The following is a 23,781-nucleotide window of genomic DNA, read 5'->3' as shown; positions in this document are numbered from 1 at the left end:
CACTGTGCCCTGCTTAAAAGATGAAATTCTAGTACTTATAGGGGAATTTTACTATTTTGATAACTTTGTACCATAAAATAGTCCCCTAAAGTACTGAGGGTTGAGACCATTGGCTCCACGCGCTCGTCCAAGCACTCTGACAACTGTGTTACTTCCTTGGCCCTGTTCTTTAAGAGTAAAATAATTTTCTGTTTCATAGTTATAGATTGCCCTTCACTGGGGGATAGAACCTCCTTCGTTCTCTACTTTATAGACCTTCTAGTGATTTGGAAGGGTTAATGTGGGCATGTTGATCATGTTATATTTTCTGTGTTATTCTCAATCTTTAAATCTTTATTAAATAAAGATTTACTTAGAAATTTTATTTGGGAAAACATTCTCAGAAACACAGTGTTGGGTTATCTTTTTAGTTCATTAGGAATGAAACACAACTAAATTTAGGAATTCTTCAGCCACATTTCCTTAATGAAGCCTTACGTTTGAGTCAGTCCTTTGCGCCCAGAAGGCTAAAGCAGCACTCAATGGAGCTGATATATATGCCGGATGTTGCACACTAAAAATTGAATATGCAAGGGTAAGCATTTCTTTCGACAGTCTACCAAAGGAATATTTATACTTGGGTATTCAATTTAAACTTACTTATCTTCACTTTCCACAGCCAACTCGTCTAAATGTTATTAGGAATGACAATGACAGTTGGGACTACACTAAACCTTATTTGGGAAGACGAGGTAGGTATTTTACGAATTTTAGAATGTACTGAGATCTGCTGAGAAACTTTACAAGCAGTCGCATTCTTTTTTTTCTGAGATGAGCTAGTTAATTAAAATGAAAATCTTGTTGAATGCTTTTGTTACAAAAGTCCGTGTAATGCTGGAAATTAACCTTGGACATTAGTGCCCCCTACTGGTACCTGCTGAGCTTATTTATATTTAGTTCAACAAGGAGCCCTCACATACAGGCACGCCCGCAGTTCAAGGACTTGCATTTCTCCAAGCAGCTCTCTCTCTTTGGAGGAGAGGAAACTGATTCAGAATATTCCTTACAAACTGCAAACTTGCACACTGCTTCTCTATGGAAAGGACTTTTCCCCCAAGCTGGACGAGGCATTCAGAAGGCTAGAGGACTCCGGCAGGCTGACTCTACACTTCATCATGCACAACACCGGCATCAGCAAAGCCCTCTGAAAAACTCAGACTTGCAATTCACCTTGACTGCATACTACATGCATCATCAGCCCAAGTTTGTAAAGGACGACATTTAACAGTACTTCAGACTTGCATGGGATGAACACCATGATAGACTGTGCCCATTTATTCAAGTTGTATGTATACTGATCGGATTTCCCTTAAGGTTCCAGTTGTAGAGTTTTTATTTATGAAAACTAGACTTTATGTAATGTTGTAAAGTTTACTGCCCATTGATGTAACTGTATTCAGCTTAGATTTTAAATTGTTAATTGGTTTTTAACCAGGGGTCAGTTTATCTACACACCTTGGGGATTGATAATGCTTAACCAATTCACACAGACGTTAAAGATCTGTGGGTAGAAAGGTGTGGTTTGTCTGAGGATAAGCTGGTCAGTGGTGTGAAGCACGCGCTTAGTGTGAATCCACCCTGTGTTTGATCCTCAGCACAAAAAAGTACACATTGTGGCATATAAGTTTACTTTGTTATTGTTTTTGTTTTTCCCTAATTATGAACATGAACAGAGGGTCTAACAAAATGAAAAGGTGCATTATATGTAAAAGATGTTTTTCTGTGTGGTTTGATTTTTGTAAGTGGTTGTTTATAAGTTGTCACATTTTGTAACAAAGGGTTTTTTTACTTATGTTAATTTGTGTAACCAGAAAATTTGACATTTCAAATATAGGTGAAAATAACGTGTCCTTTTCAAGATAGAATATATCTAAACTTGATAAATCTGAATATTAAGAGCATTTCATTTGAAATGCATTTCCACCAGTAGCCTATAAATGCTAAATTTCACAAGCATAGGTTTCACTGATAAATTGTTAAGTAACTGGTAATTTTGAAATATACAAATTAAAATGTCAATCTTGTAAAAACAAGGGGGCTTCAGTATTGGCTACATTCCAGCTACAGTATTAACAGTGGACTCCATATTAGAAAAACCCTAGGTGGGTGTCTGTAAAGTTAGCTAGAAACCACCGTCCAGAATACCTTGAGCAGTGCTTGACGGTACGTGTGCTTAGCCGAAGGAAGGAGAGTGAGACACAGTGTTCACACAGATACTACGATTGACTACTTTTGCTCTCAGTTTCCAGGAAACCATTTCATCTTATGCATGCAATTGTAAATAGGCTTGTTTCATAAAATGTATTTTTGTTAGACCCCCATTTTTGATACTTATGGAAATTTGCTTGGTTTATGCTTGACGCAGTTGGATCCAATACTGGAAACCAAATCCTTAGGAACTCAAACAAGAGGACATATGGTTGATGAGAAATCTCTCACTTCTGACCACTAACGGTTACTGAACACTACATTTTCAATATAAACTTGCTTCGTCTGACTTACCTATCAACCTGTCTACCCACCCTTCCTTCCTTTTCTTTTTTTCTTTGGGGGGGAGTGGGACACACACTTTAGGACAGGGTTTCTTTGTGTTGCCCTGACTATCTTGGAACTCATTCTGTAGACCAGGGTAGCCTTGAACTCAGATCTGCAGGCCCTTGCCTTCAGAACGCTGGATTAAAGGTGGGTGCCATTCTACCCAGCAAAACACTTACACATTTAACATTGTGTATTCTTCTAGTAGATTTGAATTTTACACAAAGCCAACTTTTTTTTAAATGGAATTCTAGTTAGATAATTTATTTAGAAACATATAAGGTAGCTATCTGAAGAATAAAACATAATTAAGAAAAGTAAAATAAATTTATATTTATGCTTTTAGGGAAAATACTCTTATTTTTTCTAATTTATTATTGATAGGTAGCTTTCTTGCTAGACTTGCAGCTTAAAAACATAAAATAGTTTCTGTAGTGATTTAAGCTTGACTCAAATTGACAGTTTATTAAAATTATTTGTTTGCTTTGCCCTTTATGGAGAGCCAGATATGGTGGTACATGCCTATAATCCCAGCACTTGGGAAACAGGCAAAGAAAGAGAAGTTTGAAGTCAGCCTGAGCTATGTGAGACATTGTCTCAAAAACAAACAATAAATAAAAGGAACACAAGGTCTCCATATATCTTTACTATAAAAAAGCCTCATTAAACTACAATTTCATTTTTTAAAACGTGATTACATTTTATTTTATTACAGAGAATCCTTAGTCTGAACAGTTAAATTCATGAAAACATTATGGTTCTTATAAGAAGCGAGGAATTGAATTTAGTGGTTAGTGGTATCTGCACAAGCAGACAGTTTAGCTTAGGAAATCAACAGACTGGATTAACTCAAGAGGACTGAGACAATATTGGGAAATGCTGGAATCCATGTTAATTTTTTTCCTTACCCTGGAGAAGCTGAGTGGTTGAGGAGGTGAGGCCATGTTAAGTGATCAGAAGCATTTGGAAGGATGTTTAAGTACTAAGTATAAGGTTTTAAATACGTTAGAATGGGAGTGGAAGATCAGTTCCTATTTGGTGTAAAAAATGATTTTCTTGAAACTTAGGTTATCTGTAAATGTGAAGAAAGATAGTGAATGCCTTATTGCTGGTATTGGTTAGGCAGTGGCCAAAAGGGACGGTTAAGAGTTTGTTCGTTTGTTTAATTGAATAACTAGATGACCCCCTTTAGTCCCTTTCAGTGATATGATAGCTTGGTTAAAAGAGGTAATTAAAAATAGACTTCTGACATGAAAGTTAAAGCATTTCTCATCTTCCATAAACCTTGCTTGTTCAGGTGCCTAAGGACATTTTGGACACTATAATTCAATCAGCAAACTTCTAAAAGTATTATATGATGATTGGAAATTTGCTAGCAGACACTAGAAGTCCTATTTTGGAAACCTGGAAGTAATTTTTAAAAATGATCTCTCAAATAAGATTTGAGGAAATTGGCATGCCATTTTTGAAAATATAGCTAGAATAAAAATTATCTTTAGAGTATTGTAGTATTCTCATCCAATAATGTAGCCCCCTTGGTTAGGTTTATCTTGGTATTTAAACTCTGGAGGTTGCTCATACTTCTGCTTGATGTTACGGTCAATAGAAAATGACCTATTTATGATACAACATAAGCCAGTGATGTGCAAGTTCTCAGCTCTCAAATCAATAGGTGTTTGTAAATATGTGTATGTACATATAAAATCCTCTGTGTTTACTGATTGTGAAACCGTGTAATACAGGTTGTTGTTGGCTTATGCTGAAACTTCTTGAAAGAAGCCCACTTTGAAAATGTGTTGCTGTTGAAGCTAATAGTATGATTCAGGTACTGTCTTTCAAAGTACTGCACTTACAAGCTTGTTTTAAAGACATGTGTTGGTAAACGCCTGTACAGTGTCAAGCTCTAGCAGTGTGTACATTCACTTCCTGCAAAGCACCTAATCTTTTACATTTGAAAGTGTGATTGTATTTGGCATTTATCTAGAACATAATTTTCAGTGGAATTTGTTAGATAGAATTGTTTTCTTAAACCTTTGGTGTTTGTATTTAAATTGGATATGAATGGATGTTTAAAATTAACCAGGAGTCATATTTCTTTTATGAAGTATATGGATGTTTTGAATGGGTGTTTCCCATGTGAAAACTCTGTTAAGTACTTGGATCAAAATTGTTAAAACCATGTTTCTACTTTTGTGTCAGATAGAGGAAAGGGTCGCCAGAGACAAGCCATTTTGGGAGACCATCCTTCTTCGTTTAGACATGATGGCTATGGTAAGTCTGCCAAGGCAGAAGGAAGGTCGTATAGATCAATCGTGAGAATGTGTGCGTTTCTGATGGCGACTGCTCTGTTTCTCAGCTGTGTCTTTTTTCCTTAGCTCCTTAGCTCCTAATCTCCTGTTGTAGTTTATTTCCAAGAAGTTGTCCAAAACCTTTGTTTTCTTAGAAAATTGATACATTAAATAATTTGTGAATAAATTGAGAGCTATTGGTTGGGGGGATTAGACACTTTTATTTGTTTGATTGATTGATTGATTGATTGATTTTTGATTTGTAAGGAACTCTGGTTTAGAGGACCAGGAAGAGGTATTACTGCTTAGTCGGTTTATTTTCATTTGGCAATTGGAAGAAGCATGGCTCTATTTATTATAGAGGCTCAGTTTTACAGTTGTTGTTTTGGCTTTGGTTAAATTTGTTTGTATTTAATTCCATTTTTGAAACCTCCTCTTACTTTTGCTAGGTTGGAATTTTGATATTACAAAATTCAGAAGAATCGTTTTCTTTGAGAGAAATCTAGGCTTCAAATTATTCTTGAAAACAGGAGTTGAGAGTTGTTACTAAGCATTGTGTTAATTGACTGTACATTGTTTTAAAATATGTTTTCATTTTCAGGGGTTGTTGACTTTATATAGTCTGTGCTTCAAAGTGGAAAAACTTTTTTTTTAAGGTGGAAGAAAGTTGAAGTTGATATGTTTTGTGAAGTGTTTAGATTTATCATACAGTTGGTGTTCTGTTTACAAATGATTTTCACATTTTATGACCATTCTTGGAGTTTTAGCTATTGGCTATATTTCCTTCTTTTAATTAAATTATTTTTTATGTGTATGGGTATTTAGCCTGCGTGTATATCTATGCACAATGTATATGCCTGGTGCATGTAGAGGCCAGAAGAGTGTATTGGATCTCCTGGAACTAGAGTTAGACAGTTGTAAGCCACCTGCATGTGGTGCTGGGAATTAAACCCAGGTCTTCTAGAACAACAACCAGTGTCTTCTTTAAAACTTGAAAAATGAATTTTGTATGTCTAGGATAACATTTCAATGTTTTTTAATAATCTGTATGGTAGAGAAAGTTGAAATACTTTTCTTGTTAAAACAGTAAGTGTTGTACAGTCTTTTTTTTTTAAAAAAACATTTTTAATTAGCCGTGTGTGGTGGCGCACACCTTTAATCCCAGCACTCGGGAGGCAGAGGCAGGCGGATTTCTGAGTTCGAGGACAGCCAGGACTACACAGAGAAACCCTGTCTCGAAAAACCTCCCCCAAAAAACCCTAAAACATTTTTAATTACATTTTTATTTTGTGTGGGCATGCCAGTGGATAGATAGATCAGAGGACTTAGTTCTCTTCCACCATGTGGTACCCAGGAATTGAACTCAGGTTGTTAGGCTTAGAGGCAGGCAAGCAGGCACCTTTTACCCATAGAGCCATCTTGCTGGCCTGGTGTGATATTGTTTGTTGTTTCTGTAGCTTAGGAATATATGTATATTTTTGTTTCTGCAGTAAAGAAGCACTGAGTAGAAGCCCATTATGCTATGTATTACAGAAGGATCACATTATTTGTGGTGTTAAATGTGTTAATGGTAGTCACCTGAAGGCTAAATGTTTTGGTAAAACATTTGCCAAAGTAGCTGGAAAACTTGGAAAGGATAAGTGAGAAACAGGAGCTGCTCTGTAGCGGTGTTGAAACTGTTTCCTTCGCATTCTGTTATCACATATACTTACAGAAAAGAGTTAGGTAGAAAATAAATTAGATTCTGTATTAGAACTTTTTACTTAAAAAAAAGCCTGTTGTGAATTTTGATACTTGATTTTATTACTTATGAATAAATTTAAACTAAAGCTTATGTAAAGAGAAGTGCGCAGTTTGGAGTGATATACACGCAGGCTAAATACCCATACACATAAAAATAATTTAATTAAAAGAAGGAAATATAGCCAGTAGCTAAAAATCCAAGAATGGTCATAAAATGTGAAAATCATTTGTAAACAGAACACCGACTGTATGATAAATCTAAACACTTCACAAAACATATCAACTTCAACTTTCTTCCACCTTAAAACAAACAGTTTTTCCACTTTGAAGCACAGACTATGTAAAGTCAACAACTAACCCCTGAAAATTAAAACATTTTAAAACAATGTACAGGGAGCGTGCAGATGGTAGAGTGTTGCTCCAGGGAATGGTTGTCTTGGGTTGTGTGGGTTCATCTGTTCTCAGCGACATCAGTAAGATACTGAACAGGGAGATGAGTTTGTCTGCTTCCTAATAGAAGTAGGCACATGGGCTTAAGAGGTCAGAGACTATAAAGAGGGGCTGGAGAGATGGCTCAGCAGTTAAGAGCACTGACTGCTCTGCTGGAGGTCCTGAGTTCAATTCCCAGCAACCACATGGTGGCTCACAACCATCTGTAATGGGATCTGATGCACTCTTCTGGTGTGTGTCCAAAGACAGCTGCAGTGTACTCATATACATAAAAAATAAATAAGTACATCTAAAAAAAAAGTAAGATGAGGAAGTATGAAGAAGATAAGAGTGTGTCCTGGGAGTGCTGAGATTTTACAAATGTGCAGATCACAGCTGTGTCCCATCAGAGCAGCTGTTAGGCCGAGCAGCTTTATTTGCATTTTGTGATCACATCATGGATGTTTCTAGGTATTGATCTAAAATAGGCAGGTGCATATTTTTAACTAGATTAAATTTATTCATTCCTCTATCATAGAATATATTTTATACTGTCTCAGGGTTTTATTTATTTTCTGTGTAAAAGACATGGTCTCACTATTATATATATCTCCAGCTGGCCTGGAACTTACAGTGTAAAGCAGACTGGCTTTAAACCATACTTAAACAGTGAGCTTCAAGCACTTGCATGTTGATCGCAGCATTTTTGGATATTATTCCTGGATCAGTATTTTGAAAAACAGGAAATGATTTCAAAATGTACATAATGTCACTTATATAGCATTTTCCCATGTAAGTTGATTATATGAAACATTAGTTTTTTTTTAAAGCATCAAAACTTGCATCTACTATGTAGGGCTGATAGCTATACACAACAGTCTAAATAATGTAGATATTTTCATTCTGGTGATTAATGGTCGTAGTTAAAATCATTTATTCTCTTGACTGGTTGTGGCTGTTAACCTGTATTCTATCAATATTTATGAATTTTCTCCAACTCAAGCTTAGATGTTTCTACTGCTTATCTGTTGCAGTTGTTTTTACTGTCCATAGGGGAAAGGAATAATAATTTTAGTGAAGTATCACTGTGGCATAAGCAAATGCTTGTGGCCGAGAGACAGTATAATCTGAATAATGTCTTTGAAATGTTAATCAAAGTCCTTGAATCCTAGGTGGGGAAAGGAAAAAGGCTGATGATAAAATGAGGCAACAGCTTGAGATCTGGTGTTTAGTGCACCTTAGTGCACCTTCTAGACTCTGCTTCTGTAACCACTAACTTAGGAGAACCCTAGATGTTTAGCATTTGTTTTATTTAATTTATTAATTTATTACGCAAGAGGATTCTTTTTTTAATGTGTGTGCTTGCATGGGTTTGTGTACATCACATGTGCAGGTGCTGGAAGAGGCCAGAAGGTAGAAGAGTCCCTGGAACTGAAGTTGTAGCCACTGTGCAATGCTTGACATGGGTACTGAGAACCGACTAAACCCAGGCCCACCCACTCCATAAGAGCAGGGAGCTCTCCTGACTATCGGCCTCTCCTCAGTCCCTGAGTCTGTGTGTGCACTCTAAGTTTCCATCTTAGTTGCTGCTTCTAGGTTCTTAATTGGTACCTCAGTTTCTACACAATTGTTCCATTCTGTTACACACTTAATAAAAAGCTTGAAAATGAAATTGTAGATGCAAAAAACCATAAAGCTTACAACTCTTACCTTTAGCAAGTTGATTGGCAGGGGCTGGTATTCCATTAGAATTTTAGATATTTACTGCTGGGTTCTTTTTTTTTTTTTTTTAAATGTGTTTTACGTGTATGTCTGTAAAGGTTTTGGATTCCCTGGAACTGGTGTTACAGACAATTGTGAGCTGCCATGTAGGTGCTCTGGAAGAGCAGTCAGTACTCCCAATCACTGAGCCATTTCTCCAGCTGCCTTTTTTTAAAAAAGGAAAAAAGTGATTGCATGCCTGTGAGATGGATCAGTGGGTAAAGGCCCTTGCTGCCAAGCCTGAAAACCTGATGGTGGTGATGCATGCCTTTAATCCCAGCACTGGGGAAGCAGAGGCAGGTGGATTTCTGAGTTCGAGGGCAGCCTGGTCTACAAAGTGGGTTCCAGGACAGCCAGGGCTACACAGAGAAACCCTGTCTCAAAAAAAAAACCAACAAAACAAAACTGAATTTGACTCTTGGAACCCATATGGTAGACTAGACTCCACAAGTTATACTCTCTTTCTGCCTTTACCATAAGACACACATCATAGACACATAGACACCCACATCCATGCCAAATGAAGTATTAATGGAGAATGATAGAAGACCTGTGTATAGATGATGAGGTATTAACTAGTTCTAGTCTTTATTTTAATAAAAATACAATGTATTCAAGGAAACAACTTTTTGCAGAGCTGAAATGATTTTTTTTTCTTTTTGGTGGTGGCTTGTTTGAAACAGGGTCTCACTTTTTTGTAACCTTGGCTGGCTTCAAACTCCTAGAGAACCACTTGGCTCAGCCTCCTTAGTGTTGGGAGTAAAGCATGCACCATCACACTGGCTTGAAAATGGTTTTTTCTTATATAAGGTATATATAGGTAGTTTCTTATATTTGCTTATATCTTATTCTTTGAAAAGATAGGCAGTTTTTTTTTAATTGGAGATATAACTTATATACAGTGGAGTGAATAGTCTTTATATGGTGGCTTTTCTGTTGTGCTGGTCCCTTTGCTCTCTTTTAAGAAGGGTCTCATAACCTAGGCTGCCCTTGCTGTAGCTGAGGCTGGCCTTCCGCTCTGGGTCCTCTTGCCTTCCTAAGGATGGATTATAGGTGTATGTCACCATGTCTGGCTGAACTATAGCATCACATACATACATACACACACACATACTTATATATTCTAAAGTTTTACACTGGCTCCCTCTATCCTATAGCCTGGTCTTAAACCTTTTGAAAATATAGATTTAGACGATTGTGTATATATATATATATATATATATATATATATATATATAGGTATAGCTAAGTCTGTTGGATATGGTACATATAAATGCTGCTTTGATTTGTTTCCTGTATATATTTTAAGTATTTGTATACTTGAGGGTTTTTTGTTTGTTTTTGATATACATGAAACTAATTTCTAGAATTTAATTTGGGTTGGAGTACCTGCTTAGAATACACAACGTCCTGGTTTTTTTTTTTTTTTTGTGGCCATGTTTTCCTTTATTACTTAGCTTGTCTGTGAGCCATCCCTGTGTCTTCTGTTCCACGGTAGAACATAGAGCAAAAGTAACAGATAAGTTTACCGGAAATTACAGATAGAACCAATTATAAATGGGTCTTTTTTTTTATTACGTATTTTCTTCAATTACATTTCCAATGCTATCCCAAAAGTCCCCCACCCCCTCCCCACGTCCTGGGTTTTTATATGCTGAAGTGTATCTACTAATTTTTGTAAATGAAAATGTGTACATGTGTTTTACTTATTTATCATTCTGGTCCTTTTTACAGGATCGCATGGTCCGCTACTGCCTTTACCAAGTCGTTATAGAATGGGCTCTAGAGATACACCTGAACTTGTTGCTTATCCATTACCACAAGCGTCTTCCTCTTACATGCATGGAGGCAGTCCGTCTGGCTCCGTTGTAATGGTTAGTGGATTACATCAGCTCAAAATGAATTGTTCAAGAGTCTTCAACCTGTTCTGCTTGTATGGAAATATTGAAAAGGTACGTTTTATTTTTTAGTTTATTTGAGTGGAATATCTAGTGGTAATTCAGAAAATACTACACATACTTAAATTAGGAACATCTTAATTCTTTCACTAACAACTCATATAAGCTTAAAAACATGTATTAATGACAGAAATGGTAAGTGATCAGTAAAACTTAGATATTACTAATCATCTGGTTAGTAATAAAATTTTGTTTTAAATTACCAGTATAAAGAGCAAGGTCCAAAGCAGCAATTTAATCCCCTACGTGTGTCCTAAAGGCGTAAAACCTGGATCGACTGTTAGATTAGTAGTCTGACTCTCAGTTTTTCTACTTTGTAATGTTACAAACGTGATACATCTAATCAACGTCAGACTCTAGAGTTAAAACTTGCTGTGTTAGCAATATGTGTAATATTCTTTCTGTAATCCTAAGAAGCAGCAGCAGCCCATACTTTTCAGTTATTATCACATGAGCAAAAAAACTGACATTGATTCTTTACAGTGTGCTATGTCAGCCAAGCTATGATATTGGGTAGACTGGGTATTTAAATTCATTTTCAACTTATGATGTTTTTAGTTTAATAGGCGAAGAAAGCCTTTAATCACTTCGAACAGGTTTTAACATTTAACATGCAAAACTAGAGAATTTGAAAGAACATTTATACTCTTGGAGCTAGATATTTGTAAATGTGTCTCAAAGCTTGACTTGGGGTGGGGACTGTGTTATACACTTGCTTTCTAAATGGAGTGATAGGAATTTAATTTTTTTATATTTTTGTTGTATGTGTGTAAGTGTTTTGCTCGCGTGTGTGCCTGTGCATCACATGTGCATCACATGTGCACTGATGGAAACAGAAGCGGGTGCTGGAACCCCTGAAACTGGAGTTAAGAATGACGTGAACCACATATGTGTGTGCTGGTACTAAATCCCAGTTCTGGGTTTTGTTGTTGTGGTTTGGTTTGGTTTCTTCGAGACAGGGTTTCTCTGTGTAGCCCTGGCTGTCCTGGAACTCGCTCTGTAGACCAGGCTGGCCTCGAACTCTGACTGCTTCTGCCTCCCGAGTGCTGGGATTAAAGGCGTGCGCCACCTCCGTCTGGCTTTTGATTTTTTGCCAAGTTCTTTGTAAAAACAGCAAGTACTAACTGTTGAGCCAACTTCAATGATCTTATGAGGAACAATGTGTTTTTATTTGAGCTCAGTTAATATCTGAAACTGACCTACTTTGACAGAATGTTTCAATATTGTATAATGTTTTTTTTCCTCTCTTGTGATTTTAATGTTCTTTCCCTAGTGATAAGAAAGTATAAATCTGTGAGTCACTGGTATGGGAGTGGGAGCATGGCTTAAAAACTTAGTGTTCCGAGTTCTTAGTTCATTAATTCTAAAGCCTTAATAAGCAGCTCTTGAGAGTCCTAGACAAGAGTTATCTCCATCATTTCATTATACTAAAAAGAGAAAGAAGAAGAAAAAAAAGAGGTATTTGATCTAAGGGTAGGCAGACACTAAATTCCGAAAGTTTAATCTATCTTTGGTGTTAAGAATGTCTCATGATTTAGTTTTTGGTATGTTGTTTGACTAATTCTACTGTTTCATTTCATATTACCTCAAAATTTTAGTACTTTTCTAAACTTTTATGTATTTTATTTATGTGTGTGGGTTTTCCCTATGTATGTCTATGCACCACCTGCATGCCTGGTATCCAAGGAGGCCAGAAGAGGGCTTCTGGAACTAGAGTTAGAGAAGGTTGTGTGCTACCATGTGGGTGCTGGGGATTAAACCTGGTCCTCTAGAAGAGCAGCAGAGAGTGGGTGCTCTTAACTGCTGAGCCTTCTCTTCAGCTCCCAAGTTTCAAATACTCTTTAGTGATGGATTGTGATGCACAAAATTCAAACCATCATAATCCTTTATTCATACTTAAACTTTTCCAGTGATTTAATTTTTTTAAAAATTGAGTATGGATGTTTTGCCTGCAAGTGTATATACTGTGGCTTATGTGTGCCTGGTGCCTGTGGGGTTCAGAAGAAAGACTGGATCCCCAGAACTGCAGTTGTGGATGGTTGTGAGCCGCTGTGTAGGTGCTAGAAATCATACCTGAACGACAAATCCTGTGCTGTCTCGAGGGCTCTTTTCCAGTTTATCTGGGCAGGGGATTTACAAATACAAGAACCACATTAACTTATACTTAGATAACTATATATACTATATAATTATAATAAGTATTAGTTTTTAGGATATTACAGATTAAATCAAGGGATAAAGTGTTGCCTACAGCAAAGCCACTGATCTCAAGTAAAGCTGAAATTTTCTTTTACACCAAGTTTTGTTCAGGTGTGATGTAGAGTGCTAGGGTGTCCCTTAGAACCTGGAAGTGATGGAGATAAAGAAATGGTGAACTTATTTGTGATTATATATATTCTCAGCGTTCCCTTGATGTTGACAGGTAAGAAGGAAAGTGTATGCAAAATTTCTTATTTACTGCTTGTTTTAATAGTTCTAAGAACCTACCATTGCACTTTCTACTACCATGCAATCTCTAGGCATTTATTTATTTATTTATTTATTTATTTATTGCCTTGTCTTTTCTGAATTGTTCACTTCAATATAAAGGCAACATAAAGGTTATAAATCTGTAGTACCAGCCGGGCAGTGGTGGCACATACCTTTAATCCCAGCACTTGAGAGGCAGAGGCAGGCGGATTTCTGAGTTCGAGGCCAGCCTGGTTTACAAAGTGAGTTCCAGGACAGCCAGGGCTACACAGAGAAACCCTGTCTCAAAAAAATAAAAAAAAATTAAAAAAAATAAAACCAAAACAAACCAAAAATCTGTAGTACCTAGCACAGTGCTTCCCCTGTCTGACAGTCAAATATTTGTTGAATGAATATTGACAAAGTAGGCTGAATACTTAGGAATCCTGTCATTATCTTCATCTTACAGCGACAGTCTGCAGTAGAGGAGTTAAGTAGATTTTACCTCTCGAGCACACAGAGAACCTTGGAGTAAACCTGGGCTCAGTGTGCTTTCGAGTCGAGTTGCAGTCCAGTCTCCCCTTTAACTTCACTCAGTTTGGTAAGAGTTAAGGCTATCTCGTGAATGATGGATTAAGGTTAAGACTCTAAGAAATGATCTTTGGGGGCCTTTTTGTGTTTGCAGGTAAAGTTTATGAAGACCATTCCTGGCACAGCACTCGTAGAAATGGGTGACGAGTACGCTGTGGAAAGAGCTGTCACCCACCTTAATAATGTCAAACTCTTTGGGAAAAGACTTAATGTTTGGTAATTACTTGTCCTAAGTTATAAATGTTAAAGAATGTTTTGAGATTCTTGTTAACTTTAGAGTATTTTGTAGTAACTGAGCATATATCTGAAGGGAACAATATTAATATTGTTATTATTGGCAACAAGTTTTAAGGTTATGCAATTGTTCTAATTTTAAATGAATTTTTTTATTTAGAAATTAGAAATATGTTTATATATATGAGTGCAAGTGCCCAAAAACGTCAGAAAAGGGCATCATTCCCTGTAGCTGGAAATGTAGGTGGTTGTGAGCCAGTCAGTCTTGGTGCTGTGAACTGAACTCAGGTCCTTTGCGATAGCAGTAAGCACGCTTAACCACTGAGCCCTCTAGTAACCAAAATCTCCTAGTTTTTACTTTCATTATTGTAAAACAATGTTAAAACAGATAAGTCCTTAAGATGAGAATATATTTGATATATTTTATTTCTAATTGATACTTAAAATATAGACATGATTGATTATAACCCAAAATGCATACAGTTGATGTATTCTGTACCTCTTGATTCAACCATCCATAATTAGAGAATGTTTGTGAGAAAAAATTATATATCTGTACAGAACATAAACATAGTATTTCTTAAATAATATATACATCTATACATTTAGCATTTATACTATGTTATATATTAGATGTTTAGAGAGGTGATTTGCATTATAAAGAAGGCAATAAAATCAGGCATCATGGCATAACCTGTAATCCCAGCACTTGGGAGTTGGAGACAGGAGGATCAGAAAGCCAAACTCTTCCTCAGTTACATAGTGAGTTCCAGGCCTGCTTCTCTCAAAAACAAAAACAAGCGCCCAAAACCAAGAGAGTAAATAAGAAGAAGGTTGTGCATAGTTTAAATGTACATGCTGTAGCATTTGGTAGAGACTTGAGTCTCTTGTTTGTTTATTTTCCTTGGCAGGAGGGTGGGGTTCCTGGACCAATCCCCTTGGATAAATGGTTGCCTGCACCAAATTTAAATAGCACCTTCTTTTGTTAATTCATAGAAATATTTGTGACTACCTGCTGCTTTTTGTCTAACAAGATATATTGTGCTTTTCTTTTCTAATCTTCAGTGTGTCTAAACAGCACTCAGTTGTTCCCAGTCAAATATTTGAGCTAGAGGATGGTACGAGCAGCTACAAAGATTTTGCAATGAGCAAAAATAATCGCTTTACAAGTGCTGGACAAGCATCTAAGAATATAATCCAGCCACCGTCATGTGTGCTGCATTATTACAATGTTCCGCTGTGTGTCACAGAAGAGACCTTCACAAAGGTGGGCACTGAAGAAAGCAGTGTTAGAATGCTGCGCTTTGTGTTTTACGTTTATGTAGTATTTCATAGTTCAGCCTCATTTGAGAATTTTTCTAAAATCCTGCTTTTTGTTGTTAGTTTGGTTTGGGTTTGTGTACGTAGAGCCTACAGGTTGGTGGTGTTGGATGGTTTCCTCTGTTGATCTCCACCTTGTGTATATTCATTAAATTTGCTTTTAAAATATGAACATTTTGCCAGTGGTGTGGTGCACGCCTTTAATCTCAGCACTTGGGAGGCAGAGGCAGGTGGATCTCTGCATTTGAGCATAGCCAGGTCTACAAATTAAATTACAGGACAGCTGGGGCTATACAGAAAAACCCTGGAGAGAGAAAGAGAGGGAGAGGGGGAGGAAGAGAGAGAAAGGGAGAGAGGGAGAGGGGGAGGGAGAGAGAGAAAGCATGAACATTTCATTTTCATGCATTTGTGTGTCATCCTTGGGCAAGGGCCATGCTAAGTCTTTGTGTCCAATTTTAGCCTATGCATTGCCAAAGTGAGCATTGCACACTGAATCTAGAACTTGCCAGTTGTCTAGACTGGGTAACCAGAAGTTTCTAGGATCTTGTCTGCCTCCCGGAAGCCTACATGTTTATTGGTCTTTTGTTGCGGTATAGCTCAATCTTTTGGGAACTTGGAATTAGGTTGGTGTTTCCTTACCTCACAAAGTAACTTTAATACAAGTACCTAAAATAGCTCAGTTGTGACAAGGTAGGCCAAAGCAGCTAATTTAGCTGAGTGTGGTGGGTAGTACTAGTGCTAGCCCTTGGAAGGCTGAGAGGCAGGAGGATTACTGACATGCATTTCAGGCTGTTTCAGTTACTTAGCAGGAGCCTGACTCAAACAAAACCAAACCAAACCAGAAACCAGAAACCACAGGACACTTACTGCACTTTAAATCTCACCCTCCCACTGTAACTCAGAACTGTGGCAGCGCTTCAGGGGTCCGGTACTTTCCGGAACTGTGCTCCTTTCTTCAGTGTTCAGATAACTCTTCATAAAGTCTGTGGGAATGTATTACAACTTAAAAAATCTGTCTTATTATATATACAATTATTTACATAGCTTCAAACCAATTTCAGGGTTTTTTTTTCCTCAGAACTTGATGTTAACTTGAACATACATGAATTCATGTTGTACTAAAGGCTTAAATGCTACTATAAAGCTAGCTTTTTAAAAAAGAGCTTTATTTAACTGTATTTCTGATAGTTTTACCTTCCCTTGGCAGTTGTGTAACGACCACGAAGTTCTTCCGTTCATCAAATATAAAGTGTTTGACGCGAAAGGTAAGTGAGCTCTTGGGAAGTTTTCAAGTTTTGCAGGAAGATTGCTGACACGTAAGCAACCACTGGGTTTGTGTCTGTTTTGGTTTAGCTTCCGCGAAAACTCTGTCTGGGCTATTGGAGTGGAAGTGCAAAACTGATGCCGTGGAAGCTCTCACTGCGCTCAATCACTACCAGATACGAGTCCCGAGTAAGTGATCCAGCAGGCCCTGCCTTCAGAAGAGGGTGACGAGGTGCTGGGGGTGGGGCGTGGGGGTAACCGGCTTCTTCAGAGACGCAGCTCTGCGCTGACTTGACAGTATTCAGAGCAGATTTTGGTAGGGTTGAAGCTATCTCCAAAGGATTGTTCAGAAACCTAAATGAAACCACAGGGAGGTCCCTGAGGGCTTAGTAGGATTACAATTAAAACTGCAGGATGTGAAGAAAGCAGGTCAGTTGTTTCACTGTAGACACAGTTACTAGTCTGTCTGAGATTGCCAGGAGGTGGTTGGGGAAGGAAATATGACTCTACCCAGAGTTACATACATTTTGGTCTGGTTCATTGCTGTCATAACATGAATATCTAATATGTGATGGAATTATCTCTTGTCAGTAACTTTCCCGGCAAATACTGATTATGCTGGAGATCGTTTCTCAGCTGTTGGTAGGCTTCAACCAAACTGGCACGAGGGACACAGACAGGTTTTTACTCTTTGTCCTGATTGGTCTGAAACTCAGTGTTTAGACCAACCAGTCTGGCTTGGAACTTGTCTGCACCTAGCTGTGACCAGCTTGTGTAGCTACTACCTGGCTAAGAGCTGGCTTTTTTCAATGTATAGGTCAGTTTCCTTAGTACAGGACATTAATGTGTATTTTTTGACAAAATGTTGTTAGATTATCCTTTAAGAAGGTTGTTTTGGTAACAGAACCACGGTATATTACACTGACCATGGCCCAGTATTGTATGACCATTGGCTCATACATCTTCAGTTTTTACCTGGAAAGAAAAAAAAAAAAACAATGTCCTGTTGTGTTTGTTTGTTGCCAAAAGGGGTAAATGACCTTTTTTTTTTTTTCATATGCTAGAAAGGTTGTATAATTTACTTTGATCCTAGATCTAAAGGGTATTTAAATTCCATCTTTTAAAAGTATTAGCTATGTGTGGTACACTTGTAGTTTTAGTGTTCAGGAGATGGTAACCAGAGGATCAAGAGTTTGAGGCCAGCCTAGGCTGTATGAGACCCTATTTCAAATTTTCAAAATAATAATAATAATAATAATAATAACTGAGTGAGTGAGTGCGGTAACAGAAAGATACCATAGGGTTGGGGTACTTGCCTCTAGTTCTAGATACTCAAGAGACTGGATGGGAATGACAGCAGCTGACAAGTTCAAGACCAGTCTGGGCAACATAAACAGCAAGACTTCATTCCAATAAAAAGGGAGGAACAGAAATTTTTAAAAATGACTTGAATGGTTTATATTTGGAAACATGCTTTAAATATAGCACCCAAATGTTTGTTGGAGCATCAGCAGAAAATACTGCCAAATGTTGAAAATTATAGAAGCTTGGTAGTATTTTGTATATGTTAAAAATTGCCTAAAAATTTAAGAGAAATACCTCCTTGAAATACAGAGAGGTAAATGTTAAATGATTTAATTTATAGAAAGTTTTCAACTTTAAGTTACTACCAAGATAAAAATGTACCATTGGCAATATGCTCGATTAAAGTGAACTCTGATGTGACAGCTGTTTGATTATCCTGGTGTATTGATCCTTAATAATGAACTAATTCCTTGAAAAATTGAGTATGTTCTTAGTGCTTAGAAGAGTAGGAATGTAGTAACAGGCAGACTCTTTATGGAGCTTACTGTCTACTAAGTAGGGACAGTGACAATTTACCTTACATACAGATTTCCTTCCTGGGACTGGAGAGATGGCTTAGTGATTAAGAGCACTGACGCCTCCCTTTGGCACCCACATAGTGCACACCACAGCTCCAGTGCAGGGGATGGGGCACCAGGCATGCGCACGCATGGATGGTATAACTGCACATGTATTTACAGACAAAACACTGATACACATAGATATTTAAAAGTTTTTCTTTTTGTATTCTTACTACCAACAGTAAAATGGTAGAATAATTTACTAATTCAATGTGGTCTTGAAATTTTGGTGGGTTATTAACTTCAATTTTTCAATTTTTACAGATGGATCCAACCCCTATACGTTGAAGCTTTGCTTTTCTACATCATCCCATTTATAAGAAGAGAAGAGCATGTTAGAATTTATGTTCATCTTTATTGCAGTTTTAAAGCTATACTTCATCCATAATAATCTAAAATGGTTGGTCTAATGTTGCCTTGCTTACTATAAGATCCTGTTCTGTAATAAACATATTTTGCCTCAAGTAAGTTTGTTGTTAACTTAAATATTGTTTTCACCTTAAGATAGAGTACCATAATGTAGACTGTCTACAGCTTCTTTGTAGATTATACAAATGTATGGTTTCTAACATTATTATGAATTTTGTTCCATGGTAAAATATATTTGCATTCTTAATAGTAATTATCTGCAGATGTTTTTCCATTGTGTATTAGATTAATGCAGGTGAAAGTATTGCATTTTAATACCGAATTCCTACAATAGATGATTGAGTCTGTTACAGTTACTCATATTAAATATAATTTGTATTTATTATTTAATCAAATTTGAGAATGACGCTGCATATGTTGACTTCAGGAACTACAGACTTAGCTGACGTCAATCTCTAAAAGGCTTAATAGACACGAACACACTTGTATGGTATGCACTCAAACTCAGATTGCTGTTTCTTTTAAAAAGTCATCATTTGTATTGACATGCTTCTGTTCCTAGTTCCAGTTTGGAGGTTTTATAAAGTTATAATAATAAGTTAATGTGTTCATCTTCATTATTTTGCATGTGACCTAATCTGAAAAGTACATGTAGTATTTGACATTGATATTTTAATACTGTAGAAGCTAAAATTAACAATTCTTCTATATAATAATCTGGGTTCCATAAATGAGTTTCAGAGAACTTGTGAGCCCTTCCAAAATTGTGTGTAGAGTTTGGAATATATGCATTTTTATTTCTTAATCTTTGATCCATCATAATATATGTATTTTTCTATATGGTGTAAGATTTAAGAGTTAATTTTATTTTTGATCAAAACAGCTATTTGTCTCAACACCATTTATTAAACATTCTCCCTCTGGGTTTGTTTCTTTCTCTTTTAAGTGATCATACTAAGGCTGTTGTTCAGTTTACACCTTTTTAACAATTAGAGAATGGGTGCAGTCATTTTATTTTCATCTTAAAAGAAGAGAGGATATGTTTTACCCGTGTAGACTCTGGGTAGTCCATAGTTAGCAGGAGCAATGATATGAGCTTTAGATTATTAATTAGATTTTTTTTTAAAGGCTTTTTTGGTTGGTTGGTTTGTTTTTGTTTTTTTGGTTTTGTTTTTTTGGGTTTTTTTTTTTTTTTTTTTTAGATAAGTCTCAATGTAGGTCTGGCTGTCTGGCTGTCCTGAAATTTGTCCTGGAACTTGCAGTATAGACCTGGCTGGCATCCCCCAGAGATCCACCTGATTCAGCCTCCTCAGAGCTGGGATTAAAGGCATGTGTCACCACACCTGGACGTTGTTTCTAATTTTAACAATAACAACAAACCCCAAAACCCGAGTCAAAGACTTAAAATTAAAAACATACTGAATTTTTTTTTTAAGATTTAGAATATGTGAGTGTGAGTGTGTGTGGGGTGTGTGTGTGTGTGTAGCTGAGTATATGATGTACACCTTATACATGTGTACACAGTGTCAACAGGCCAGATGAAGGTGTTGACTCTCGGAAAACTGGAGTTAATTGGCAGCCTTGGGCCACCCAGTGTGAGAGCTGGGAAGTGCGGGGTATTATTAGGTCGTGTATTTTCTCCACTCGTTCATCACTCCAGCACCCAGCGTTACCCAGTGTCACAATAATTTTGTTTGTGTTTTGAGACAGGGTTTCTCTGTGTAGCCCTGGCTGTCCTAGAACTCCTTATGTAGATCAGGCTGGCCTCAAACTTAGGAGATCTGCCTGCCTCTGCCTCCTGAGTGCTAGGATTAAAGGTGCTTGTCACCGCTAGCACACTGCCCAGCCATAAAGAATGTTTTAATCTTTGCTACGTACTTTAATTTTAAAAGGTAATTTGTAGACCTGTGTATAATGGTCTTGTTTTTTTCTTCCTTTGAGAACTTGAGTGTTTTCAGTGGTGGGTTTGTGGGTGTGGGTGTGGTAAAACACATAGATAAAGGCATAGTTTAATTTAGATATGCATAAAGTAATATCGACTGATGACTTGTCTTTAATGATCCTTTGGGAAATCTGTGGTAAGTGTGCAGCTGTATCAAGCCATGTGCTGCTTTATCCTTGCCCTGCCCTGCATGGGAACAGTTTGTGAATAGAGCACTTTAGATTTGGTAAAAATACAAGGTAGGTAGCAGGGTGGATGGGTGGGCAGGTAGATAGTGATTTTAAATATTGAAATTGTGTTTTTATATTCAATCTCATTACACATTTGTAATCTGCCAAATTGGGATACTGCTGCCTTTCGTCTAGCGCCTCCTACTTTATAATAACTCTTGTCTCTGTATAGATCCTGCTTCAAATCTAGACTCAGGATGAATAAAACTTGCTTATTTTTATTTGTATGTCTGAGGAAAATAGAGCTGCTTTGAAAGTTGTGTGCCTTTGTGTATGAAAGAATGGTATATAAACTGAAAAGCCAGACAGTAAAGGTGACAGACAGGAGAGCATCCTGGAGTGTTGACATCTGCCTGTGTACCTGCTGCGCTAAGTCCAGACACTGCCACTAGCTCAGCTCACTGCTTCCACAGTGAAGAAAGAACCTGTGACTGTAGAAGTGAGAAGAAAGACACTGAGGAGACATGGCTGTATAAAACCTCATGGCCAACTCAGTTACTAGGTGTGATTTTCCTTTGAATTTCGTTTGGCTGGTGTGGTTCAAGAATCTGAATTCTTGAACCTGTTTTGCTTTTATAAAAAGTGTTTATGACATTTGTAGTATGTGTGTGCATGCACATGTGTGTGTGTGTGTCAGAAGAAACTTGTGAGAGTCCATTTTCTCATGGTTAGGCTTGGCAGCAAGTGTCTTCCTGGCTCCTATTTAAGAAAAGGTGGTTGTCTTGTTTGTGTTTGAGACAGGGCCTCACTACGGTAGCTCTGGCTGATCTGGAACTCACTCTGTAGCCTCCAAGATCTGCCTACCTCTGCCTCCTGAGTGCTGGGATTAAAGGAATGCAGCACCACTGACCACAGAGGGTTTTTAAGCTCTGTGTGTGTTCACACGAAAGAGGCTAGAAGGGGGTGTTGTACGGTCTGGAGCTGGAGCCATTGGCAGTCATGAGCTGCCTGATATGGGTGCTGAGAAACTAATTTGGGTCCTCTAAGAGTAGCAAGTGCCCTCTCTCTAGCCCCAGGTTGGTTTTATTTCCCTCCCTCCCTCTCTCCCTTTCTTCTTTCCTTTTATGTCTTCTGACATATTTTGAAAAGTATGTTAAAAAAGTAAAGATGTATCATTTCATACATAGACTGTCCTGAAAACTTGGGCACTTAACAGAGGGGTCCAGCTTGTTCTGAAAGTATGGCTGCTTGCAGGTTTACTTGGAAGTGGGAGGAATTAGACTCCTTAAGACCCAGGGAAAGGGCAGGATGGTGTGTTTGGATAAATTTCATATCAGCGACAAAACCAGGGTTTCTATTCCTTGTCTTGGCGTTTTTATGGTCTTTAGATCCTGTAAACCTGGATCCAATTTTGCCTCAGCCACACCTGGTAGATTTCATCTTCTACAACTTACTCAGCAGCCTGATTCCATGTTAGGGCACAGTGGAGTGCCAACTACGTAGGAACACAAGGAAAGAGGAGCTCTATACATGAGCAGCTGGATAGAGAGCTGTAAGCTTGGGCAAGAACAGAGTTCTAAGGAAAATGAGTCATAATCCAGCCCAGTACAAAGTTCTGGAAAAATGCTGAGTAGCCAATCAGTGGCAGACTTAATCTTCTCAAAGGAAAATAGCATTGCTCACACACTGCCCCAAACCTAGCCGATGCCCAAGAGCTATGTAGTGTAGAGGAGAGCGCCCTAGCTTAGTCCTAGATCCAGCTATTCTGCTGCATAGCCCTGCACATTGAGCACATTAATTCTTGCAAACCTCACTTTGGTCATTTTTAAAATAAAATAGTTGAAGGTGATCAGATGGCTCAGCAGGTTAAAGTGTGAATTGCCAAGCCTGATAACCTGAGTTTGAAACCAGGATCCACATAGTGGAGGGAGAGTATTGACTTCATAGATTGTCCTTTCACTTCCACTGGCACTCAGTGCATGTGTATGTGCCTGCCCCAGACAAGATACATGGAATTTAAAAATTCCTAAAGGTAGAGTTAAACGGCTTCGGTAGTGGTACAAGGATATTGATGTGGGAAAATATGATTCACATGTTGAAAGATTAACATGAAGAAAAACTGAACCATATGGGATTATAAAATCAGAAAATTTCTCCTCTTGCTCAGTGAATGTGTCAAATATGAACATTGCATTCTAAGAACTATCTCCCTTTTAGCAAATGAGATGGTGTCTTAGTCAGGGTTTCTATTCCTGCACAAACATCATGACCAAGAAGCAAGTTGGGGAGGAAAGGGTTTATTCAGCTTATATTTCCATACTGCCGTTCATCACCAAGGAAGTCAGGACTGGAACTCAAGCAAGTCAGAAAGCAGGAGCTGATGCAGGAGTCATGGAGGGATGTTCTTTACTGGCTGGCTTCCCCTGGCTTGCTCAGCCTGCTCTCTTAAAGAACCCAAGACTGCCAGCCCAGAGATGGTCCCACCCACAAGGGGCCCTTCCCCCTTGATCACTAATTGAGAAAATGCCCCACAGCTGGATCTCATAGAGGCATTTCCCCAACTGAAGCTCCTTTCTGTGATAACTCCAGCTTGTGTCAAGTTGACACACAAAACCAGCCAGTACAATTGACCCCTTGTCAACTTGACACACAAACACATCACTACTAAGCCTCAACACTTATTCATCCCCAAGATCTTAAATAACTTTAAAAGTCCCACAGTCTTTACATATTAAAAGTTCAATCCTTTTAAATTATCCAGTATCT

The 23,781-nt window shown here is 37.7% G+C and overlaps 1 protein-coding gene and 1 non-coding gene across 3 annotated transcripts in view; one reads left to right on the top strand and one right to left on the bottom strand.

Moving 5' to 3' along the window:
• The window catches only part of Hnrnpll (heterogeneous nuclear ribonucleoprotein L-like), a 32,782-nt gene extending 12,930 nt beyond the window's left edge, over positions 1–19,852 (top strand). The window contains exons 5-14 of one of the 2 annotated variants that reach the window (NR_152119.1): positions 478–574; positions 659–731; positions 4,317–4,399; positions 4,774–4,845; positions 10,530–10,747; positions 13,887–14,008; positions 15,092–15,293; positions 16,554–16,611; positions 16,700–16,798; positions 18,799–19,852. Coding sequence is in view for 1 of the 2 variants with exons in the window: in NM_144802.4 (NP_659051.3) it covers positions 478–574; positions 659–731; positions 4,774–4,845; positions 10,530–10,747; positions 13,887–14,008; positions 15,092–15,293; positions 16,554–16,611; positions 16,700–16,798; positions 18,799–18,854 (997 nt within the window). In the remaining variant the exon portion in view is untranslated. The remainder of the gene's footprint in view (positions 1–477; positions 575–658; positions 732–4,316; positions 4,400–4,773; positions 4,846–10,529; positions 10,748–13,886; positions 14,009–15,091; positions 15,294–16,553; positions 16,612–16,699; positions 16,799–18,798) is intronic. The other variant, NM_144802.4, reaches the window with a different exon arrangement.
• Positions 15,730–15,832, bottom strand: Gm22215. The gene has a single exon (XR_003952485.1). It is a non-coding gene; the product is annotated as a U6 spliceosomal RNA (small nuclear RNA).
• Positions 19,853–23,781: the final 3,929 nt, after the last annotated feature.

Source organism: Mus musculus, chromosome 17, assembly GCF_000001635.26.
Source record: "Mus musculus strain C57BL/6J chromosome 17, GRCm38.p6 C57BL/6J".
NCBI lineage: Eukaryota > Metazoa > Chordata > Mammalia > Rodentia > Muridae > Mus > Mus musculus.
The sequence above is the reverse complement of the archived record's forward strand: the minus strand, read 5'-3'. Positions and strand labels throughout refer to the sequence as shown.